This window comes from Aquarana catesbeiana, linkage group LG06, assembly GCF_042186555.1.
Source record: "Aquarana catesbeiana isolate 2022-GZ linkage group LG06, ASM4218655v1, whole genome shotgun sequence".
In the NCBI taxonomy this organism is placed as follows: Eukaryota; Metazoa; Chordata; class Amphibia; order Anura; family Ranidae; genus Aquarana; species Aquarana catesbeiana.
The window spans coordinates 282,801,112-282,820,578 of NC_133329.1; the positions used below are offsets into that span (position 1 = coordinate 282,801,112).

At 41.8% G+C, this 19,467-nt stretch overlaps 2 protein-coding genes across 3 annotated transcripts in view; one reads left to right on the forward strand and one right to left on the reverse strand.

Moving 5' to 3' along the window:
- Window positions 1–7,167, forward strand: part of LOC141146805 (uncharacterized) — a 58,389-nt gene extending 51,222 nt beyond the window's left edge. For both annotated transcript variants that reach the window (XM_073633413.1, XM_073633414.1), the window contains exons 8-9: window positions 2,801–2,948; window positions 6,828–7,167. In XM_073633413.1, the coding sequence (XP_073489514.1) occupies window positions 2,801–2,948; window positions 6,828–6,960 (281 nt within the window). In that variant the 3' untranslated portion in view covers window positions 6,961–7,167. The remainder of the gene's footprint in view (window positions 1–2,800; window positions 2,949–6,827) is intronic.
- An 8,299-nt stretch (window positions 7,168–15,466) lies between these two features.
- IDH1 (isocitrate dehydrogenase (NADP(+)) 1) overlaps window positions 15,467–19,467 on the reverse strand; it is a 46,405-nt gene continuing 42,404 nt past the window's right edge. Inside the window, exon 9 of the mRNA XM_073633421.1 lies at window positions 15,467–19,452. Coding sequence (XP_073489522.1) covers window positions 19,359–19,452 — 94 coding nt within the window. The 3' untranslated portion in view covers window positions 15,467–19,358. The remainder of the gene's footprint in view (window positions 19,453–19,467) is intronic.

Sequence of the window (19,467 nt, forward strand, 5' to 3'; positions counted from 1 at the left end):
TCACTCATGGTTAGTGTTTGGCTGAATCCATTTATTATCAATCAACTGTGTTTACTCTTTTTAAATCATAATCACAACAGAAACTACCCAAATGACCCTGATAAAAAGTTTACATAGCCCAGTTCTTAATACCGTTTATTGCCCCCTTTAACATCAATGACAGCTTGAAGTCTTTTGTGGTATTTGTGGATGAGGCTCTTAATCTCAGATGGTAAAGCAGCCCATGCCTCTTGGCAAAAAGCCTCAATTTCCTGTAAATTCTTTGCCTGTATGAACTGCACGTTTGAGATCTCCCCAGAGTGGCTTAATGATATTGAGGTCAGGAGACTGAGATGGCCACTCCAGAACCCTCACTTTATTCTGCTGTAGCCAATGACAGGTCGACATGGCCTTGTGTTTTGGATGATTGTCATGTTGGAATGTCCAAGTATGGCCCATGCGCAGCTTCCTGGCTGATGAATGCAAATGTTCCTCCAGTATTTTTTTGAAAACATACTGCATTCATCTTGCCATTCATTTTGACCACATTTCCTGCGTTTTTGTAGCTCACACATCCCCAAAACATCAGTGATCCACCTCTGTGTTTCACAGTAGGAATGGTGTGCCTTTCATCATGGGCCTTGTTGACTCCTCTCCAAATGTAGTGTTTATGGTTGTGGCCAAAAAGCTAAATTTTGGTCTCATCACTCCAAATGACTTTGTGCCAGAAGGTTTGAGGCTTGTCTCTGTGCTGTTCGATGTATTGTAGGCGGGATACTTTGTGACATTTGCGTAGTAATGGCTTTCTTCTGTCGACTTGACCATGCAGCCCATCTTTCTTCAAGTTCCTCCTTATTGTGCATCTTGAAGCAGCCACACCACATGTTTTCAGAGAGTCCTGTATTTTACCTGTTATAAAGTTATTTGTGGGTTTTTCTTTGCATCCTGAATAATTTTCCTGGCAGTTGTGGCTGAAGTTAGATTAGATTAGAGTTTGAACACTGCTGATTGGCATTCTCAATTCCGTGGATATCTTTTTATATCCCTTTCCTGTTTTATACAGTTCAACTACCTTTTCCCGCAGATCCTTTGACAATTCTTTTTATTTCCCCATGACTCAGAATCCAGAAACGTCATTGTAGCACTAGATGAAAGATGTAAGGGCCTGTTAGGAGTCCAGAAACACATTGACCTTTTATACACACACATTAATTACAAGCAAACAGATCACAGGTGAGGATGGTTACCTTTCATAGCCATGCAAACCCCTTTGTGTCAACTTGTGTGCATGTTATCAGGCCAAAATCACCAGGATATGTAAACTTTTGATCAGGGTCATTTGGGTAGTTTCTGTTGTGATTATGATTTAAAAAGCGTAAACACAGTTGATTGATAATAAATGGCTTCAGCCAAACACTAACCATGAGTGAAAGAAATGTTTTTGTGTTATCGTTCATTGTCTCTGAAAAATGGCCAAGAAATCATAAATTCTGCCAGGGTATGTAAACTTACGAGCACGACCTTTATATACAGTATCTCACAAAAATGAGTACACCCCTCACATTTTTTGTAAAAATTTATATCTTTTCATGTGACAACACTGAAGAAATTACACTTTGCTTCAATGTAAAGTAGTGAGTATACAGCTTGTATAACAGTGTAAATTTGCTATCCCCTCAAAATAACTCAACACACAGCCATTAATGTCTAAAACGCTGGCAACAAAAGTGAGTACACCTCTAAGTGAAAATTTCCAAATTGGGCCCAATTAGCCATTTTCTCTCCCCGGTGTCATGTGACTCTGTGTTACAAGGTCTCAGGTGTGAATGGGAAGCAGGTGTAATAAATTTGGTGTCATCGCTCTCACTCTCTCATACTGGTCACTGGAAGTTCAACATGGCACCTCATGGCAAAGAACTCTGAGGATCTGAAAAAAAATAATTGTTGCTCTACATAAAAATGGCCTAGGGTATAAGTAGATTGCCAAGACCTTGAAACTGAGCTGCAGCACAGTGGCCAAGACCCAACAGCGGTTTAACAGGACAGGAATATCTTAGAACAGGTCTTGCCATGGTCGACCAAAGAAGTTGAGTGCACGTGCTCAGCATCATATCCAGAGTTTGTCTTTGGGAAATAGACGTATGAGTGCTACCAGCAGTGAGTTTGGGGTGGAGGAACTTGACTGATCTTCAGCGTCCTGACCTTAACCCAATAGAACACCCTTGGGATGAATTAGAGCGGGGACTGCAAGCCAGACCTTCTCGTCCAACATCAGTGCCTGACCTCACTTCTGGAAGAATGGTCAAACATACCCATAGACACACTCCTAAACCTTGTGGACAGCCTTCATAGAAGAGTTGAAGCTATTATATCTGCAAAGGGTGGGCCAACTCAATATTAAACCATACGGATTAAGACTTGTATGCCATTAAAGTGTGTGTGTGTGTGTGTGTGTGTGTGTGTGTGTGTGTGTGTGTGTGTGTGTGCGCGCGCGCGCGCAGGCAGGCGTTCCAATACTTTTGACAATATAAATATACTGTATATATAGATAGATAGATAGATATCTGATATGGTATATATCCTATTCAGAATATTGACATCTGTTTGTTTTATTAGCTTTGTACTGCCTAAAGCAGGGATCCTCAAACTACGGCCCTCCAGCTGTTTGGAGAACTACACATCCCATGAGGCATTGTAAAACTCTGACATTCACAGACATGACTAGGCATGATGGGAATTGTAGTTCCTGAACAACTGGAGGGCCGTAGTTTAAAGACCCCTGGCCTAAAGTGACCACTTTTTTTTTTTTTTCTTATTTTAGATATTAAACCATTTCAGGATTTGACAAACAAAACACAAGACTTAACTAAGCAGTCTCCTAAATCCTGTTCAGATGATCAGGAGGAGGCACAAGTTCATACTAGGAGAAGACGCAATCCTGTCAACTACAAGGAGCCAAGCCTGGGAAAGTGAGTTTTTAATAATATGCTCATTGCAAAATATAATAATAATAGTTAAGCCATTTTTTTAAGGTTCATATCAAACTATTAGGTTCACTTCTAAAAGTCAGAGGAGAGAAAAAGTGGACATGTTACCTGCTGCGTTGAAGTAGGTGCTTGAACCTATTTTCTAGCCCATGAAAAGGCTGACAAACACAAATTCATGTTATAAATTTAACAGTCCCAAGGTTTATATATTTTCCTAGCTGAATTGAAAAAATGTGTAAAAGTTGTGTGAAAATAATAAATATACCTCTAGGGGTGCTGTGCACTTTGATCTAAAGCAGAACAACCAGAAGTAAAAAAAAAAAAGCTTATTAAATCTCCAAGGAGACTCAGTGCACATATCCCTTTTCCCTAATTAAAATTGGTGTTGTGGTTTGCAAATGCCATGTTTATTATTGTCGGTGCTGACTAGCTCCATCCCAGATAGAAGCCCAAATTCCATAGAGGAGGTACAGGCAGCACTGAAGCCACAGCCCCTTCTCATTTCTGCACCTCTCCTAGCCCTTTAGTCTGTACCTCATCTGCTCCATTTGTGCAGATTAAAGTGGTTCTAAAGGCAGAAGTTTTTTATCTTAATGCATTACGATAAAAAACCTTCTGTGTGCAGCAGCTCTCCTAATATTTACCTGAGCCCCATCTCGATCCAGCGATGTTGCACGAGAGCCTCAGCTGTCTGGAACTCTTCTTCCTGACTGGCTATGACCCATCAGCTGGCACATTGGCTCCTGCTGCTGTCAATCAAAGTCAATGAGACAATGAGGAGAGAGAGGGTGGGGCTGAGCCACAGCTCTGTGTTTGAATGGACACACAGAGCAGGGGCTGGGCTCGGGTGCCTCCAGAGCAAGCTGCTTTCTGTGGGGGCACTCGGCAGGAGGGAGAGGCCAGGAGTGCCGACGAGAGACCTGAGAAGAGGAGGATCTGGGCTGCTCTCTGCAAAACCATTGCACAGAGTAGGTAAGTATAACATGTTTTTTCGTTTATAAACAAACAAAAAAAAGACTTTAATATCGCTTTAAAGGCTGAGTCTGCAACCTCCCGCAGGATATTTATTCTATCTCTTTAAGAAACCTGATGATATTGCTAGTTGTTCTGGGTTCCTGTTTCAAACTGACCATGACAAGCGTGGAAGCAGATCATGCTACTGTGCACAGTTTGCGTCCCTGGGATCACTACTGGGATTTTAACTGGTGTAAACCTCAGACATGAAATACGAAAGCCAATGCCTTGATAGTGCTACTTTTGTCTGCTGCTTCATTCCTCTGCTATCAGCATAAATCACAAGTTTTCCTGACACTAAGAGAAAATGGTGACAGGGGAAGGGAGCCTCAGTTGATTAACAGCCTCAGCTCTGTTCCTGTGTGCTGTGTGGAGGGAGGGGGGTCCCTTCCCTCCCCTCCAATCAGTTGTCAGTACTCTCCTCACTGAGCTCTGCAGAGTGTAACTTCAGCTCTCCGCCCCCTTTTTTTTGAGCTCTCAGGCAAACTTAAAATTCAGCACTTTGAACAGATGTAGAGACGATAGGGCTGTAGATAGACAGGTACACACGAGCGGACTTTACGGCAGACTTTACGAAGGACTTTCCGAATGAACGGACTTGACTACACACGATCAACCAAAGTCTGACGGATTCGTACGTGATGACGTACGACCGGACTAAAACAAGGAAGTTCATAGTCAGTAGCCAATAGCTGCTCTAGCGTCTGTTTTTGTCTGTCGGACTAGCATACAGACGAGCGGACTTTTCGACCGGACTCGAGTCCGTCGGAAAGATTTGAAACATGTTTCATTTCTAGGTCCGTCGAACTTTTGGGGGGAAAAAAGTCCGCTGGAGCCCACACACGATCGAATTGTCCGACGGACTCCGGTCCTCCGGACCAAGTCTTCCGTAAAGTACGCTCGTGTGTATGCGGCATAAGGGTTTACAACCACTTTATGTGGAACTAAACCCATTGATTTTAACTGTTTCCCAAAACATTTGCATTCAAGGAATGCTGTGAATGATAACTGTGACAGTTGACTTTCCTCTCAACCAAACTGTGCAGCAACATGGCAACTGTTCCACTTTAAGGCGTGGTACCCATGCACAGCTTCTTTTTTCTGTTTATACATGAGCAGATTTACATTACACAGCGCATGGGCAGGATTAGGTGACATAGCAAGCAGGCTTGCATCTCACACACTCAAACACACAGTAAAGAATCACTGACACTTTCTTGTCTGTGTGAGCTGTGTTCCAGAACCAGCTGTAGTTTTTACCAGTGAGGTTCCATCTGGGAGGCGCTGTCAAAATTGCAGCTGGTTCTGGAATGCAACTCAAACAGATGGGAATATTACTTCCCACCTGCCCACTGTCTACCCTCTGTGTGTGTGTGTGTGTGTGACAGTAAGCTACGCATGGGGAACTTTCCCACCGCCTTACTAAACATACGCTATTCCCCAAAATCAATAGATGGTGCCGCGCTCTAAGTGATAATAAACAATGTACAAAGTTAAAGTGATAAGTGCTACAAGAAAAATAGATAATACTGTAAATATGTAAGGTGCCACGTGCTTGAAAGCAATGGGAACCACAAATGGTTAATTCATATGAACAAAACCCAAAAATATGTAGGTAAAGAAAAAAAATACCAAAAGAACAGTACTAAAAAATATTGAATAATAGTCCCAGAAGATAAAATGTCCTGATTTGATAATAAGAACTGTGAATACACGAATATTGAAATTCCTCTAAAATTCTGTGCATATAGCAATGAAAACAGTGACTTTTCTTCCATGCAACAATAGCAAACTAAACAGTGAGGAATCTTCAGTGCAAATATAACAATGTAAACTGTGACTTTTCTTCCTTGCAAGTGTAGAAAACTAGACGGTGAATGATCTTCAGTGCAAATGCAGCAAAGTAAGCGGTGACTTCTATTCAGTGTAATAACACCTCAATAATAGGTGGCCCCTTACCTTACCGCTATCCCTCAGAAGCCGACCGAGGGACCTACTGTGGGATCGGGGATCTCCATTTGCTTTGCATACACGCTGTTACCTTACAGTGGTTAAGATAAAGGGCCACCTATTAGAAAAGTCACTGTTTACATTGCTATTTGCACAGAATTTCAGAGAAATTTCAATATTTGTGTATTCACAGTTCTTATTATCAAATCAGGACATTTTATCTTCTGGGACTATTATTCAATATTTTTTAGTACTGTTCTTTTGGTATTTTTTTTCTTTACCTTTTTTTTTTTTGGGTTTTGTGACGTTCATATGAATTAACCATTTGTGGTTCCCATTGCTTTCAAGCACGTGGCATGTTACATATTTATTATCTATTTTTCTTGTAGCATTTATCACTTTAACTTTGTACATTGTTTATTATCTCTTAGAGCGCAGCACCATCTGTTGATTTTGATACATTACTCACTGTGGTTTATGGATTGACCATTTCGGTGCTTGCAGCAACTAGTGTTTTGTTTCGCTCTCTTCTCTTTCCTCTGGTAGCATGGTAATACCTTTTTTCTATTAATACACACCCCCCCCCCCCCCTCCACTGTGGGGCGGAGGGTAGCAAGGAGGCTGTATGAGCATGTGACACTCAAATGATTACAGTAAGGTAACAAAAATATATTTTTTTTTAAAAACAAATGTGTTTTGATCCATGTAATTGTATTTGTTGTATTACAGTGGCCTTTTAATGCAGTGTGTTCACAAATACTTTAATAGAAGGCAAACTGGTCAGAGTAGAAAACATTCTATGCCATCCTCATTCTATGCCATTTCTCTTTAAATAGTACGCAAGCATAAAATATTTTCTTTCTCTCCCCCCCCCCCCCCCCCCCAATTTCTCCCAAGAAAACTACGACGTGGAGACACTTCTACCGACAATGAATTATTAAACTCTCCTGTTTCCAAAAGAAAGGGGAAAAAAGGAGGTAGTAGGAAGAAAAAAATCAAATCCGAAGAATGCCCTTCAACAAGTATGTAAGAAAAGAATTGTCAGCCCTGGGTTCCAGGAGGAGAATATTACAGAAAGTGCTTAGAATTTCAAGGAACCTGTTAGTTGGTGCGAACTGTATTTGTATGAAAGGAGATTACCTGGTTTATTAAGATCTTTTGTTTAAACTTGTTCTCTGGTCACAAATGTCAATGCATATCTTTATAGTCAATGTATAAATTCCATGTTTTTTATTCAGTTACAGTTGTGTATTTTTGCATCACCATAGATTTTTATACAGTGAGCACGGTGTAATGTACAAAATTAAGTGGTCCGGCTAAATACCTCTAATAACTAAAAACTGAATTGTTAAGGGCTCACAATGATAACTTTTCTTTGTACATTGGTAGTCCACAAAAAAGTGCTCTGTAATTAAAGTGTAACTCTCTTTCTTTCTTTCTTTTGATTAGTCCAGCTAAGTTACCGCTAGTGCTTGATATATTATGTCTGGATGGGTGCTGAAAATCTAATGTTCATGCCAGAAACCATTTTCTACTTAGGATAGTGTTTACTCTTCCCCTTCATTCAATCATAAAACATCCTGTATTCAAGATGGACAAGGGGAGAGGACGAACAGACGAATAGCAGGACTTCCCCTTCTCCATTAACAGAACGCTTGGATTCTGTGAATAGGATTCAAAATGTTTTATGAATGTATGAGGAGGGGGGGCGTGGAGTAAATAACACTATCCTTCACTCTCTGAGCACTAGAACTCAGAGCAGCAGAGCCTGAAGATCAAAGCTGACAGTAGTATCTAGCATGAATACAAAATTTGGCAGCTTCAGAAGCCTTCCAGTTGTTGTGTATCCAGCATTAAAGGTATTTAACTGGACCAATCAAAAGTCATTCACTAAAGGGCTAAAAACGCCTGCAAAGCGCCTGAAATATGCCTCCCCTGCAGCCCCAGTGTGAGAGCTGGAGTGCTTTCACACTGGAGCGGTGTGCTTGCCTGACGTTAGAAAAAGACCTACAAGCAGCAGGTGCACCGCTCCTCCCCTGCCCATTGAAATCAATGGGCACCGCTGCCGAAGCGCCTGCAAAGCGGTTTGGCAGCGGTGCTTTTTGGGCGCATCTAACCCTTTCTTGGGCCGCTAGCGTGGGTCAAAAACACCCCGCTAGTGGCTGAAAAGCTTTGCTAAAGCAGCGCTTTACTGCTAACGCGGCCGCGTTGTGAGTGTGAAAGGGGTCTAACAATTTTCCTAATGGCATCAGCTAGCTAGGCATGTAATCTTCCTCTTATGAGACCTTCACTCTGACTACCTGGTATCACACAGCCTTTCCTCTGAAAACTTCCACGTTCTTCATCAAGCTACGTGCACATGCCCACTGTAGACTTTATTTATTCCACAGAAAAGTCCCTCTGCTGCCCCTTGACAAGCTTCCCAATAAAATGAATGGAGTGTGCATGTAAACAATGAAGAATTTGGAAGACTGCGAGACTTCAGTGCCAGGCAATCTACATAGGATATCCGTGTGATCTGTTAGGAAAATGTGTAGGGTAAAAGGGGCAGATGATGTGCGCATTTAATCTTTAAAAAAAATGTATCCTACAGCAAACCTCAAATTCTATTCTCTGATTCTTGAGATACACGCTAGATGTGGTATTTTAGGCTGGGTCTACGCTGTGCGGCTGGGACTGTGTTGCATCTGTTAAAGTGATGATCCCACTAGACTGCAACTAGCATTCAGCCCAAGAGGCTGACAATATCACCTTTTACGGAAGCTTCTCACAGATTTCCATTAATTAAACAATTAATGTAATTTAATTAGCAAGAGGGCAATTTTTTAACCAAAGCAGGGCCTACCCAGACCAGTTTTTAGATTGTGTAGTTCTCAGATGCCATAATGTATTTTGAATTATGCAGAATACAGAAGTGGTACCTGTGTCCCTGATCCCTCTTGTGAAATAATAGCATTCAGTTAGGGGATGTGACCTCTGTTTGTAAGGACACAACTGCATGGTCTACAAATGTAGTACCCAACCCCAGCTCGGGGACTCCTCAAACATCCTTGGTGCCTGTGTTATCAGTTGAGTTAGTTGGATCAGTCAGTCGGAATTTATTGTAGGTGCGGTTGACCTGCTTTAGCTGTTTTTGCATTCCCATAGGATAGAAGTCATTTTGAAGCAAGCAAACAAAAGCTCTCCACACTAGCCCTTAGTATTTTTCTAAACAGAAGCAGCTAATGTAGTAAGATGCTGTGTAAGTGCAAGTAAAATGATGCCATCCATCCATCAAGTCTTGTAAATTGGAACTGAATGTTTCGGAACTGACACCAGATGACCTTATGCCTACAGGAGCCCCTAGGGTTAGTGCTCCTGCTTGTCAAATCATACCTGTATTAGTTATCTTGTATTTTAACAGCCCTAGATTGTTTAATGTTTAAACTTTAGTACTTACATGTTCCCAAGAATTTGTGTTACTGTATATTCCCAAACATATTTTGTAGATGCTGTACTACATTGTGTATATAAATTTAAAATGTATTGCATACATAAGCTTAATTTTTTGTGAGGATAAAAAACACAAGTGCCAAGCAGTGCTATGACATTCTGCTTTACTTCTTGGAGAAGAGCAGTGTGTTGAAGGTCAGTTGGTTTTATATTCCTGTTAGCAGAAGTTAAGTTTATTTTCTGAATTTATTAATAAAAGGTTTTTACAAGAAAACATGCAGTGTGTTGTCTTTTCCTAAAAGGAATGTATTGACAGGCATTCCCTGGGTTATAAAAGATAGGTTCTGTAGGTTTTTCTTAAGTCAAATTTGTATGTAAGTTGTAACAGGTACATTTTTAAGTGTAACTCCAGCCCAAAAAAAATCATTTTTTTTTTGGATAGCATAGGGAAGAGTTAACACCCCTGTTATGTTTTTTGTTTTGCTGTCTGTGCTCCTGTTCAGATTATTTTACCTCAGTTTCTGTCCCTGTGACAATTTGTATGTTGAAAATTTTCGCCCTTCCAGAGCGAGTGTTCTCTCCCCTCCCATCTAGTCTGTGTATATCAGTATAGGCCGGTGTCTCATTGGTTGGCATGGCGTGGCTCTGATTGGTGGGCCTCCCTATTCCTGGTTAAGGATTGGCTATATTTCACAGACTCCCCTCATTACAGAACCACTCCCAATCACAGACCCCCCCTCCCCATCACAGACTCACCCCATGACAGATCCCCCCATCACAAAGTCCCCCAACACAAACTCCTCCATCACAAAGCCCCACATAACAGATTCCCCCCATAACAGACTCCCCCATATCACATACTTCCCCCATCACAGACTTTCCCCATAACAGACTCAGCCATCACAGATGCCCCATAACAGACTCCCCCATCACAGATCCCCCCCCCATAGCACAGACTCCGCCATCACAGATCCCCTCATAACAGACTCCCCCATCACAGATCCCCCCCATCACAGATCCCCCCATCACAGACTCCCCCATAACAGACTCCGCCATCACAGACTCCCCCATATCACAGATCCCCCCCATATCACAGATCCCCCATAACAGACTCCCCCATCACAGATCCCCCCCATAACAGACTCCCCTTCACAGATCTCCCCTTCACAGATCTCCCCATCACAGACTCCCCCATAACAGACTCCACCATCACAGATCCTCCCCCTATCACAGACTCCCCCTATCACAGACTCCCCCTATCACAGACTCCCCCTATCACATATCCCCCCCCTATCACATATCCCCCCCATATCACATATCCCCCCATATCACAGATCCCCCCATATCACAGATCCCCCCATATCACAGATCCCCCCATATCACAGATCCCCCATATCACAGATCTCCCCCATAAGACTCCCCATATCACAGACTCCCCCATCACAGATCTCCCCATATCACAAATCTCCCCCATAACAGACTCCCCCCATAACAGACTCCCCCCCCATTTCACAGATCCCCCCATTTCACAGATCCCCCCATATCACAGATCCCCCCATATCATAAACCCCCCCATATCACAGATCCCCCCCATATCACAGACTCCCCCCATCACATATTCCCCCCCCCCCCATATCACAGAACCCCCCCATATCACAGATCCCCCTCATCAATATTACACTGCCGCCCCTTGTATAATGTCACAGCACTCCCACTCAGCACTTACCTGTATCACGCAGGACGCGAGGCATGGTAGGTCTGGACGGAGGGCGGGACTTTGGAAGTGAGGGGCAGGTGATTGGTTCCTGGGACCGCCCCGATGCCTAGTAACCAATCGCCTGCTTCTTAGCACAGAAGGTCCTTTGTCCGGGCCTGTCATGTTTCCCGTCCTGTGTGATGGAGGTAGCAGAGGGCAGGGGGAGTGCTGCAATGTTAAAGGGGCAGTCCGCGGGCCGGATAAAAAACGCTGGGGGGCCGGATTCGGCCTGCGGGCCGTAGTTTGAGGACCCCTGGGATAATGCAATAACAACTTCACCCAACACACCCTCCACACTCAACTGCCGGGGGTCTGCTGCTACGGGCTTTGGTAGTAAGCAATGAAGGTAGAAAAATAATCCAGCATTTGGGTTTACAAATCAAGTCCGGATTTTTGCCAGCCTCCCACATTGATGATTATAGAGAAGTTCTGTAGGATGTCAATATTGTTTGGCCCAATGAGCCATTTGGTGTGATGCCTCAATTACAGCCTCTTGGAGTCTGGCGTTCCAGGATCTAACACAGTGTGAACTTATACAGACCTATCACTGGTGATTTTGCATCAGAAACTGAAGATGTAATCTGTACCAGGATCCGATGACCAAAGGATCCTGGCTCATTTGTGGAGTTTAAGGCTAATTTTTACCCGATTTCTGGAGAGTGTAACATCCTAAGGGAGCGGTGTCCCATGTGGTGTGGTGAAGGGCTGAAGATTCTCAGGAATGAATTCTAATTCTAATTTTCCAATATTCCCCCACGCACTGTTGGTGATTTTGTTACAGCCGATTACTCTACACAGACTTACCAATTTTACCTATACTGAGGACACTGTGTTGCTTTTTAACTAAAACTTTTCTACTATTAGACATTTGGTATTGATATAATTGTTTAGCACTGCTAATGCCTATATTTCCCTAGGGTGTGTAGGCATATTATCTGATTCTCTTTATTGCAGCAGCTGAAGGGTCTGTGACCTTTTTAGTTTAACAAGTTCATGAGCGCTGAGGGAAAGTGGATATTTGCTTTTATTGTTTTGGATATACATTAGCTGTTTACTACCTCAATTGTTTTCAGGCCTTACTGGCAAATACGTTTTGTAGATTTTATTTTTTTTATCCTTGAGCTATTGTGATATGAGCTTTTAGCAAATGCTTTTTGCTCACTGTCTCCAATCCATCTCCTGATATGACAGAGCCCTAGGAGTCACTCTGTACATGCTCGGTTTAGTGTGTATTGCTAGTTTTTTTTTTTTTCCTTGGGAGGGTGTATGTAATCAGCACAGGGCCAAATCAGCACTGTCAAGACAGAGGGTAAGGGGTCCTGCAGCCTTATAGGACAGAGGAGAATGAAAACGCCTGCTTTAACCAGACACTAATAGACGTCACAAGACTGCTATATACTACTGAAGAGAAAAGCTATTTAGCAGTTTATATTTACTAAAATAATTGCATTTCCATGTACTGTGGGAGACCAGATATAGTGAATGCAGGGTCCTAGGTTTAGTAACACACTAGCCTTAAAATATAGCTTGCGTAAGCAGTTTTATTCTGTACTGTCTAAATAAAGAATTGTGGCTCAATATGTCTGGGCCACCTTTCCTGTGTAATGAGACATGAAACAGGGGAGCACAGGACTCATGACTATGAGTAATGAAAGCAGATGGCATGAGTTACTCTAGTGACCATTTTGTGAAAGGTTAATCATCTGACCATTAATGATATGTAATGTACACCACTGTATTAACCACTCATCTTCCATATAATGATTGGTTAATGATAACGTGTATAAGTTGTATACCCACCCAGAATTAAATCAGATAGCTTTGAACATTTAGACTCTGCATCATCTCATTTTGTGTTCACCAAGAAGCTATCTCCTCCGTACTGAGAGGGTCTTGTGAGTGTGGTAATTGCTGTGATTATACCTAGCTGGTCTTGTCAAGTATACGGAAATACCGTTTGATTCTCTTCAGCCTATTTTTTAATTAAAATGTATCTAAAGCCAAAACGTTTTCTTTATGTTGGGATAGAGTACAGTATTGTTAAAATCCTTGAAATGTTTTCCTTTTTTGCTGCAAGAGCCTTGTTTGGGAAATTTTTCTTTTCACTTCCTGTCCAGAAAGTAAAACTGGAAGGGGCAGAAAATCTCTCCAAAGTAAGAAAAAAAAGCACTTTAGAAAGTTGTCCAAGGACAAATGTCCTCGCTGACAAATTTACACTCCTTTTAAAAACGTTCTATATGCTATTTACAGCATAATTGGGGGGGGGGGGGGGGGTTTACTTTGGATATACCTTGATTTTATATCTGTAATATTGGCAGATTTGTTTTTGGTTGCACAAAATGCTCCATGACACAAACATGGCAGCATATTGATCCAATAGGAAATACTAATCTTCAAATCAATACTTGATAAATATCCTTGGCTTTGCAGTTATGACTGACCTGAGTGCTTCTTAGCTTTACTCTTGTAACACATTGCAAATGAAAGCATATGAAGATGAGTGACACCCTCAAAGCAGTCAGGATGAGATAAGATAAATATAAACAGTGAAAAAAAAAATCCAAGTAAAAAAGTTCCAAATAAGAGGGCTTATACAGATGTAAACAAAACAGGTGCTCCACTTCTCAATGCCTCAAGTGTTCTCATACAGACACTCACCAAGTTGTTGACCTACTATTGCTAGTCAGGTCAGTGGCGCTTGTATTTGGGAATATACCCCAAAGTCTCCAATGGCTTGTTCCTATGGCTCCTTTTTAGATGGTGTACCGTTATGCATGCAAATAAAATACCAGGGAGGATCTCAGTGTAAAACCATTAAATTTTATTAAAACATACAAATGTAAAAAAAAAAAAAAAAAAAAAAAAAATCACACTAACATTTGTAGGTGCCAGAAGAACCAGCACTGGGTATGTATGGCTTGCATAGGGAGGAAAAAATGTCCGCCACTGTGCATGTGTAGAAAACCAGCATGTGCTCCAGCAGCTGATATAATGCATGGAATTTAACAAACTCTGTAGCAGAGTCCAACCCGTTTGTTTGGAGGGAAAAAAAAAAAAAAAGTAGTTAGTTCTATGTCTTTTGGATTCTCAATTTGACTTATTTAATCAGCTGATGCTCTTGCAGTGCTCAAAAAAAAAAAAAAAAAAAAAAAGCTGCAAGGTCTGCATCCCTTTACATATTAACCCCTTAGGAGCATCTTAGAGCCCTTGCACACTGGGGCGGTTTGCAGGCGCTATTGCGCTAATAGCGCCTGCAAACCGCCCCGAAAGTGCCGCTGCTGTCATCCCAGTGGGGCTTGCACACTGGAGCGATGCGCTGGCAGGATGGTAAAAAAAAGTCCTGCCAGCAGCATCTTCGGAGCGGTGAAGGAGCGGTGTGTATACCGCTCCTTTACCGCTCCTGCCCATTGAAATCAATGGGACGGCGCGGCTATACCGCCGGCAATGCGCCTCTGCAGAGGCGCTTTGCGGTGGTATTTAACCCTTTCTCGGCCGCTAGCGGGGGGTAAAACATAATAATAGTGGCGTTTTGCCGCCCCCCGCCCCAGTGTGCAAGGGCTCTTACTAAAATTACATTTTTGTTGCAGGACATTCCTCAAATCTGACTTGTATCTTAGTGCAGACTTCTGGGAAAATCAGTCAGCCAATCACACAATCAGGAAATTACATTTCAGGGGCATTTCCTATACCAGCTGTGTACATACCTCTAGGTTGCCAAATTGGAGCACTGCGGATTGGAAAATAAGTTTTTAATAATGTACAATTTGGCTTGTCATTGTGTATGCTATATTTTTTACCTGTAAAAAGAGGACCTGATCTGCGAACGCTATGCCAAAAAAGGCAAGCAGTTACCAAAGGACTAGTCACCGTTATGGACTGTGGTCTCCCTGCAGCTGATTTTTTTTTTTTTTTTTCCCCCCCATTACAGTCGTACCATGGCACTGACCATCTGGTAGAGGAACATGGCTTAGCTTTCTCACACCAGACCTGCCTTCCTCAGGCCTGGTAAGGGAATACTCAAGAAGCAGTAGGCTAGGTGCAGGAACAGATTTAGAGTGGATAAAGCAGAAATGGAGATTTTGGCACTGCAGGTCCTTGGGTTTAGATTTCTCTCCAGCAAAGAGAATAGTAAATGGCACAGGAGTGACATCATGAAAGATTGAGAATAGCAGTCAGTGGCACAATGTGATCACACAGCAGCTATACAGTTGAAAATAGTACAGAACAGGAGTGCCTAGGCACAGGAAGAGTACTGCTGTTTAGCAGTAGTAGCTGAAGACAAAGCATACGTTTTTTTCAATGTTCTACTTAACATTTCTAGATGCTTCCTAATAATAAAAAGAGCATGTTTCATTATGAATCTGCTTTATTAAAAATATAACAAATTTCTGTAAAAACAGATAATGTGTTCCAGTTTTTACAAAACACAGCAGACTATGACATTAAACCAAGACATCGATGGATGCACATAAAATGGGAGAACCTAGTTTGAAGCTGAACTACAACCATCTAAAAATAACAAGTTAAGATTACTTCCCCCTTTGCCCTGCTCCTAAGCAATTTCTACAACATTTTTTTTTTTTTTAATAATCATAAATGTTCTACCACTCTTGTCTTAATCTATGGCATCTGGAACCTCAGTCCTCCAATCTTCAGCCCTGCCAGGTGGACGGGTACTTTTTATTAGGCTCGCTCCTAATGGCATTGGTCCTGCATTGATTACAATATAGGCATGCTGACTGACAAGAGGGGCAGCAATCAGCAGATTGGTTGTTGCAACCAGAACCAGTGAGGTGGAAGATCACAGGACTGTGCTTGAAGTATTAGTAGGGGTTAGGACTGTTAAAAAAAAAAAAAAAAAAAAAGGAGGTAGTTTGTTGAATTCTGCATATCTGAGTAAGTTTATGCTGCAAAAGTAAAATGTATGGTTTAAATTGGTTTCTGATTTCCAGAGCACTAAAGTTCAACAAGAATCTTCAAGATGGTAAATACCATATTAAAAGAAATCCTACTGCACTAGAACAGACTGCCTAAAATAAATCTGTCATGAGAGAAACATGGGGGCTATTACTAACGACATCAGTCTCTGCAAATGCTAGTTCGCTAGCTGTAATGCTGACCCTCCAGCCTCAGGACTTTGTCTGCATGCCTGTTTTGGGTCAGTGACTCAAAGAAATTGATTGTTTTCAGAACTGCAGTCTTGGTCCAGGTTGGTAACTTAAAGTACTGTAGCGAGTGTCAGGATAACTGTGTTCTGTCAAAAGAGCCAACTCATCAAAATCTCCAATTATGTCACGTCCAGTTACTCTCCAGCAGCAGTAATTGCAGATTTTGACAGAATATCGGCAGTGTGTACGGTAGACTATATAATAAGTAAACATTGTTAGTCCACCCCTGCTAATAACCAACAACATGGCAGCCTCCAAGGCGGCGACAACTTTTGTCCTCCTTACCCGGCGTTATGTCAAAACAGCCAACTCATCATGTACTGTAGTGTATATGCTGCCAGCATTCTGTGAGCACAGCCAATTCGTCAATCTCCAATTACAGCTGTTGGAGAGTCACCGGAAGTGACGTGGTTGGAGATATCGACAGAACAGCCCACTTGAAATTTTTAAAGGGATTCCACAATTGCAGTTTTTATTTTATTTTCTTCCCACAACAGGCTGTTTTTCTTTAAAAGCATAGTTCACCTTTACCAAAAAAAAAAATGCCTATGCAGATAAGGAAGTCTGCCCATAAAAACAGACTGTGCAGCTTTGAGCAAAGTTGAATAATGCCCTTGCTATAGGTGCAGGTCATTTATGCACCCCATGATGCCTGACTGGAGAACTTTTATGGCATTGCTAAGGATGCTGCCAGGAGAAACCTAGTGTTACTGCTCACTTCCACCATCACAGAAGCAAGTTTTCTCTGATCCAAACCACCTCACATGCACTAACTCTGAGTACAGCATTTTAGAGCTTGCTCCTGTGGTGGAGCAGGAGAGCAGCAACACTAGGCTTCTCTTGGCAACATCGTATAAGTTTTCCATTCAGAGTTGCATGAAGTACATAAATGGACTTTTGGTCAAAGCAGCTTGTTTACCAACAATAATTACAAAGAAGGCTGGGCGTTCAACCTGAACACAAGCTTGTAAATCGCAGTCAGGTGAATGAGTAGCTTCGGGCAGCCTTGGGCTAAAGGAAGTTCCACATAAAACAATGTCCAAGAAAGATGCCAAGTTTATTGAAGTTATCAAAAAAAAAAAATCTTACACGGCCCTGAGCAGTAATCCCAGGCAGTGATGGAAAGTTAGCAGGCTCAGAGCAGATGTATGCGGATCTCCAGTCAAGCCACGGTGGGGAAACTCCAAGGGACTCTAACCAGGAAGTGATGTCACCAGAACCCAGAAGTTCTCAGCCGCACACCGGGACCAAACTGAAGAGACACCAAGGAACACTACACTAAGCCAGTTACCAGGACATGTTTCCGGTGTGCCGGTGAAACATGTCTTCCTAGTAACCGGCTTCGTGTACTGTGCCTTGGAGTCCCTTCTGTGTGTTCCCAGTTCTGGTGACATCACTTTCTGGTTAGAGTCCCTTGGAGCTTCCCCCATCGTGGCTGGCAGCCATCTATTTGGCTGGATGTCTGACTGGAGATTGGCACACTACATCTGCTAACTTTTCATCACTGCCTGAATTTATTTGATAACTTCAACAACCTTGGCATTTTTCTTGGACATTGTTTTATGTGGAACTTCTTTAGCCCAAGACTGTGTGCATATGCTTTGAGTCCAGTTATTACAGCCTCTATCCATGCAACAGTTTTCTGTTTTTTACACAGTAGAACCTGTTTAGTGTTCTCTCTTGCTATACAGCTTGTTTACCTACTGTCCCTTACATGCATTGGCAGTTTTTTGGTAGAGGTGAACTAACCCTTAAGGCAAAAAGCCAAATCACAAAATGTCATATTTAAAAATATTCCCCTCTATATGGAGTGCCTAGTGTACTGTGTAAATAATATATATTTGTAAATGCTACTGTCTGCACTTCAGACTAAATAAGTCTTCTCTACACCATATCAATGGGACTTATATTCAGTATATGACTCATCTGTTTAAAATACTTTTTTTTTTTTTTATTAAATAAGCACTGTGACTTGGCTCTTTTCCCTCCGCCAGGGTTTTGTTTTTTTGGATGTAGTGATTAGGTTTGTATAATAAGTAGCAAGCCTGTAGCTGCTATGCATAGAAAAGCCACTACCTACTGCAGAGCTATCCCCAGACAACCTAGAATGCTGCTAAGTTGAGTGGATTGGATTTTATTAGATTCAGGAAAGTGGACTTTGTTTCTGTGGCAATATTACTACTATTCTAGTATCAATTTACCAAATTACATTACTTCTCAAGTTGCTTTTGATTAAATGTTTATCTACATTTGCTTAAAATGTACATCATTTTTCTTAAAAGCATCTATACTGAATACAGTTGTAACTGTAAAATCTGAATTTTAGTGAAGATAATTTTGGTGGCAAACCAATTAGCCATACTCCACTTGGCAGAACCTGGTGCCGCATTTGGTGAACACTTCTTTTACACCCTAAGCAGCGTTTACCAAAGAAAACACATGCTGAGAGAAATATATATGCTACCACAATAGCCATCTTCTACTAAGAATGGTAGTTGCTGGGCTTCTCAAGTTGATGCAGTAGCTTCGCTACTCTCTGACTTACAGAACAGGTAGAGTAGTGCAGACTTCCATTTACTGCATGCTGGTTTCCAAGAAAGTACTGAAGTAACATCCAAGTAATTTGCATTTTCAGAAGGATGCCATTTTTTTTTCTTTCACAACAGGCTTCCTTAATGCAAGCTGGAGACCACAGAGAAACACTGCAAGTCTGTTCTTTAGCAGATTTCACGGCAAATGAGAAGAGCCTCCTGTTTATGATTTGCCATCTAAGCTCTTTAAACCACAGTAGCAGCATCTGGCTTTTAACATATATAACCAGGTCTTCAGAATACTACAGTAAATATGGCAGGACTTGTTTGCCTCATGCATATTGACCAACAGCTTATCAAAACATCTGCAATAGAAAGGTCTAGGCATGTATCCAGAAATTGTATAAAACCTAAATACAGAGCAATAGGAAGGACGGATGATTTGTGGTGGGGGAAAAAAAAAAAAAAAAAAAAATGAAGTCCCAATAGGTACTGTAAACCCTTGAAGAATAATCCTGAGTAGTTTTCTTTAGTGCAGCTTTTACAATTTAGGGTGAGCAGAGAGCTTCAGCTGTAAATTTTCAGCCAATTTATCCAGGAATTCAAATGTATTCAAGTAATCAGATCGCTGCACACTAAAAAGGTAACAA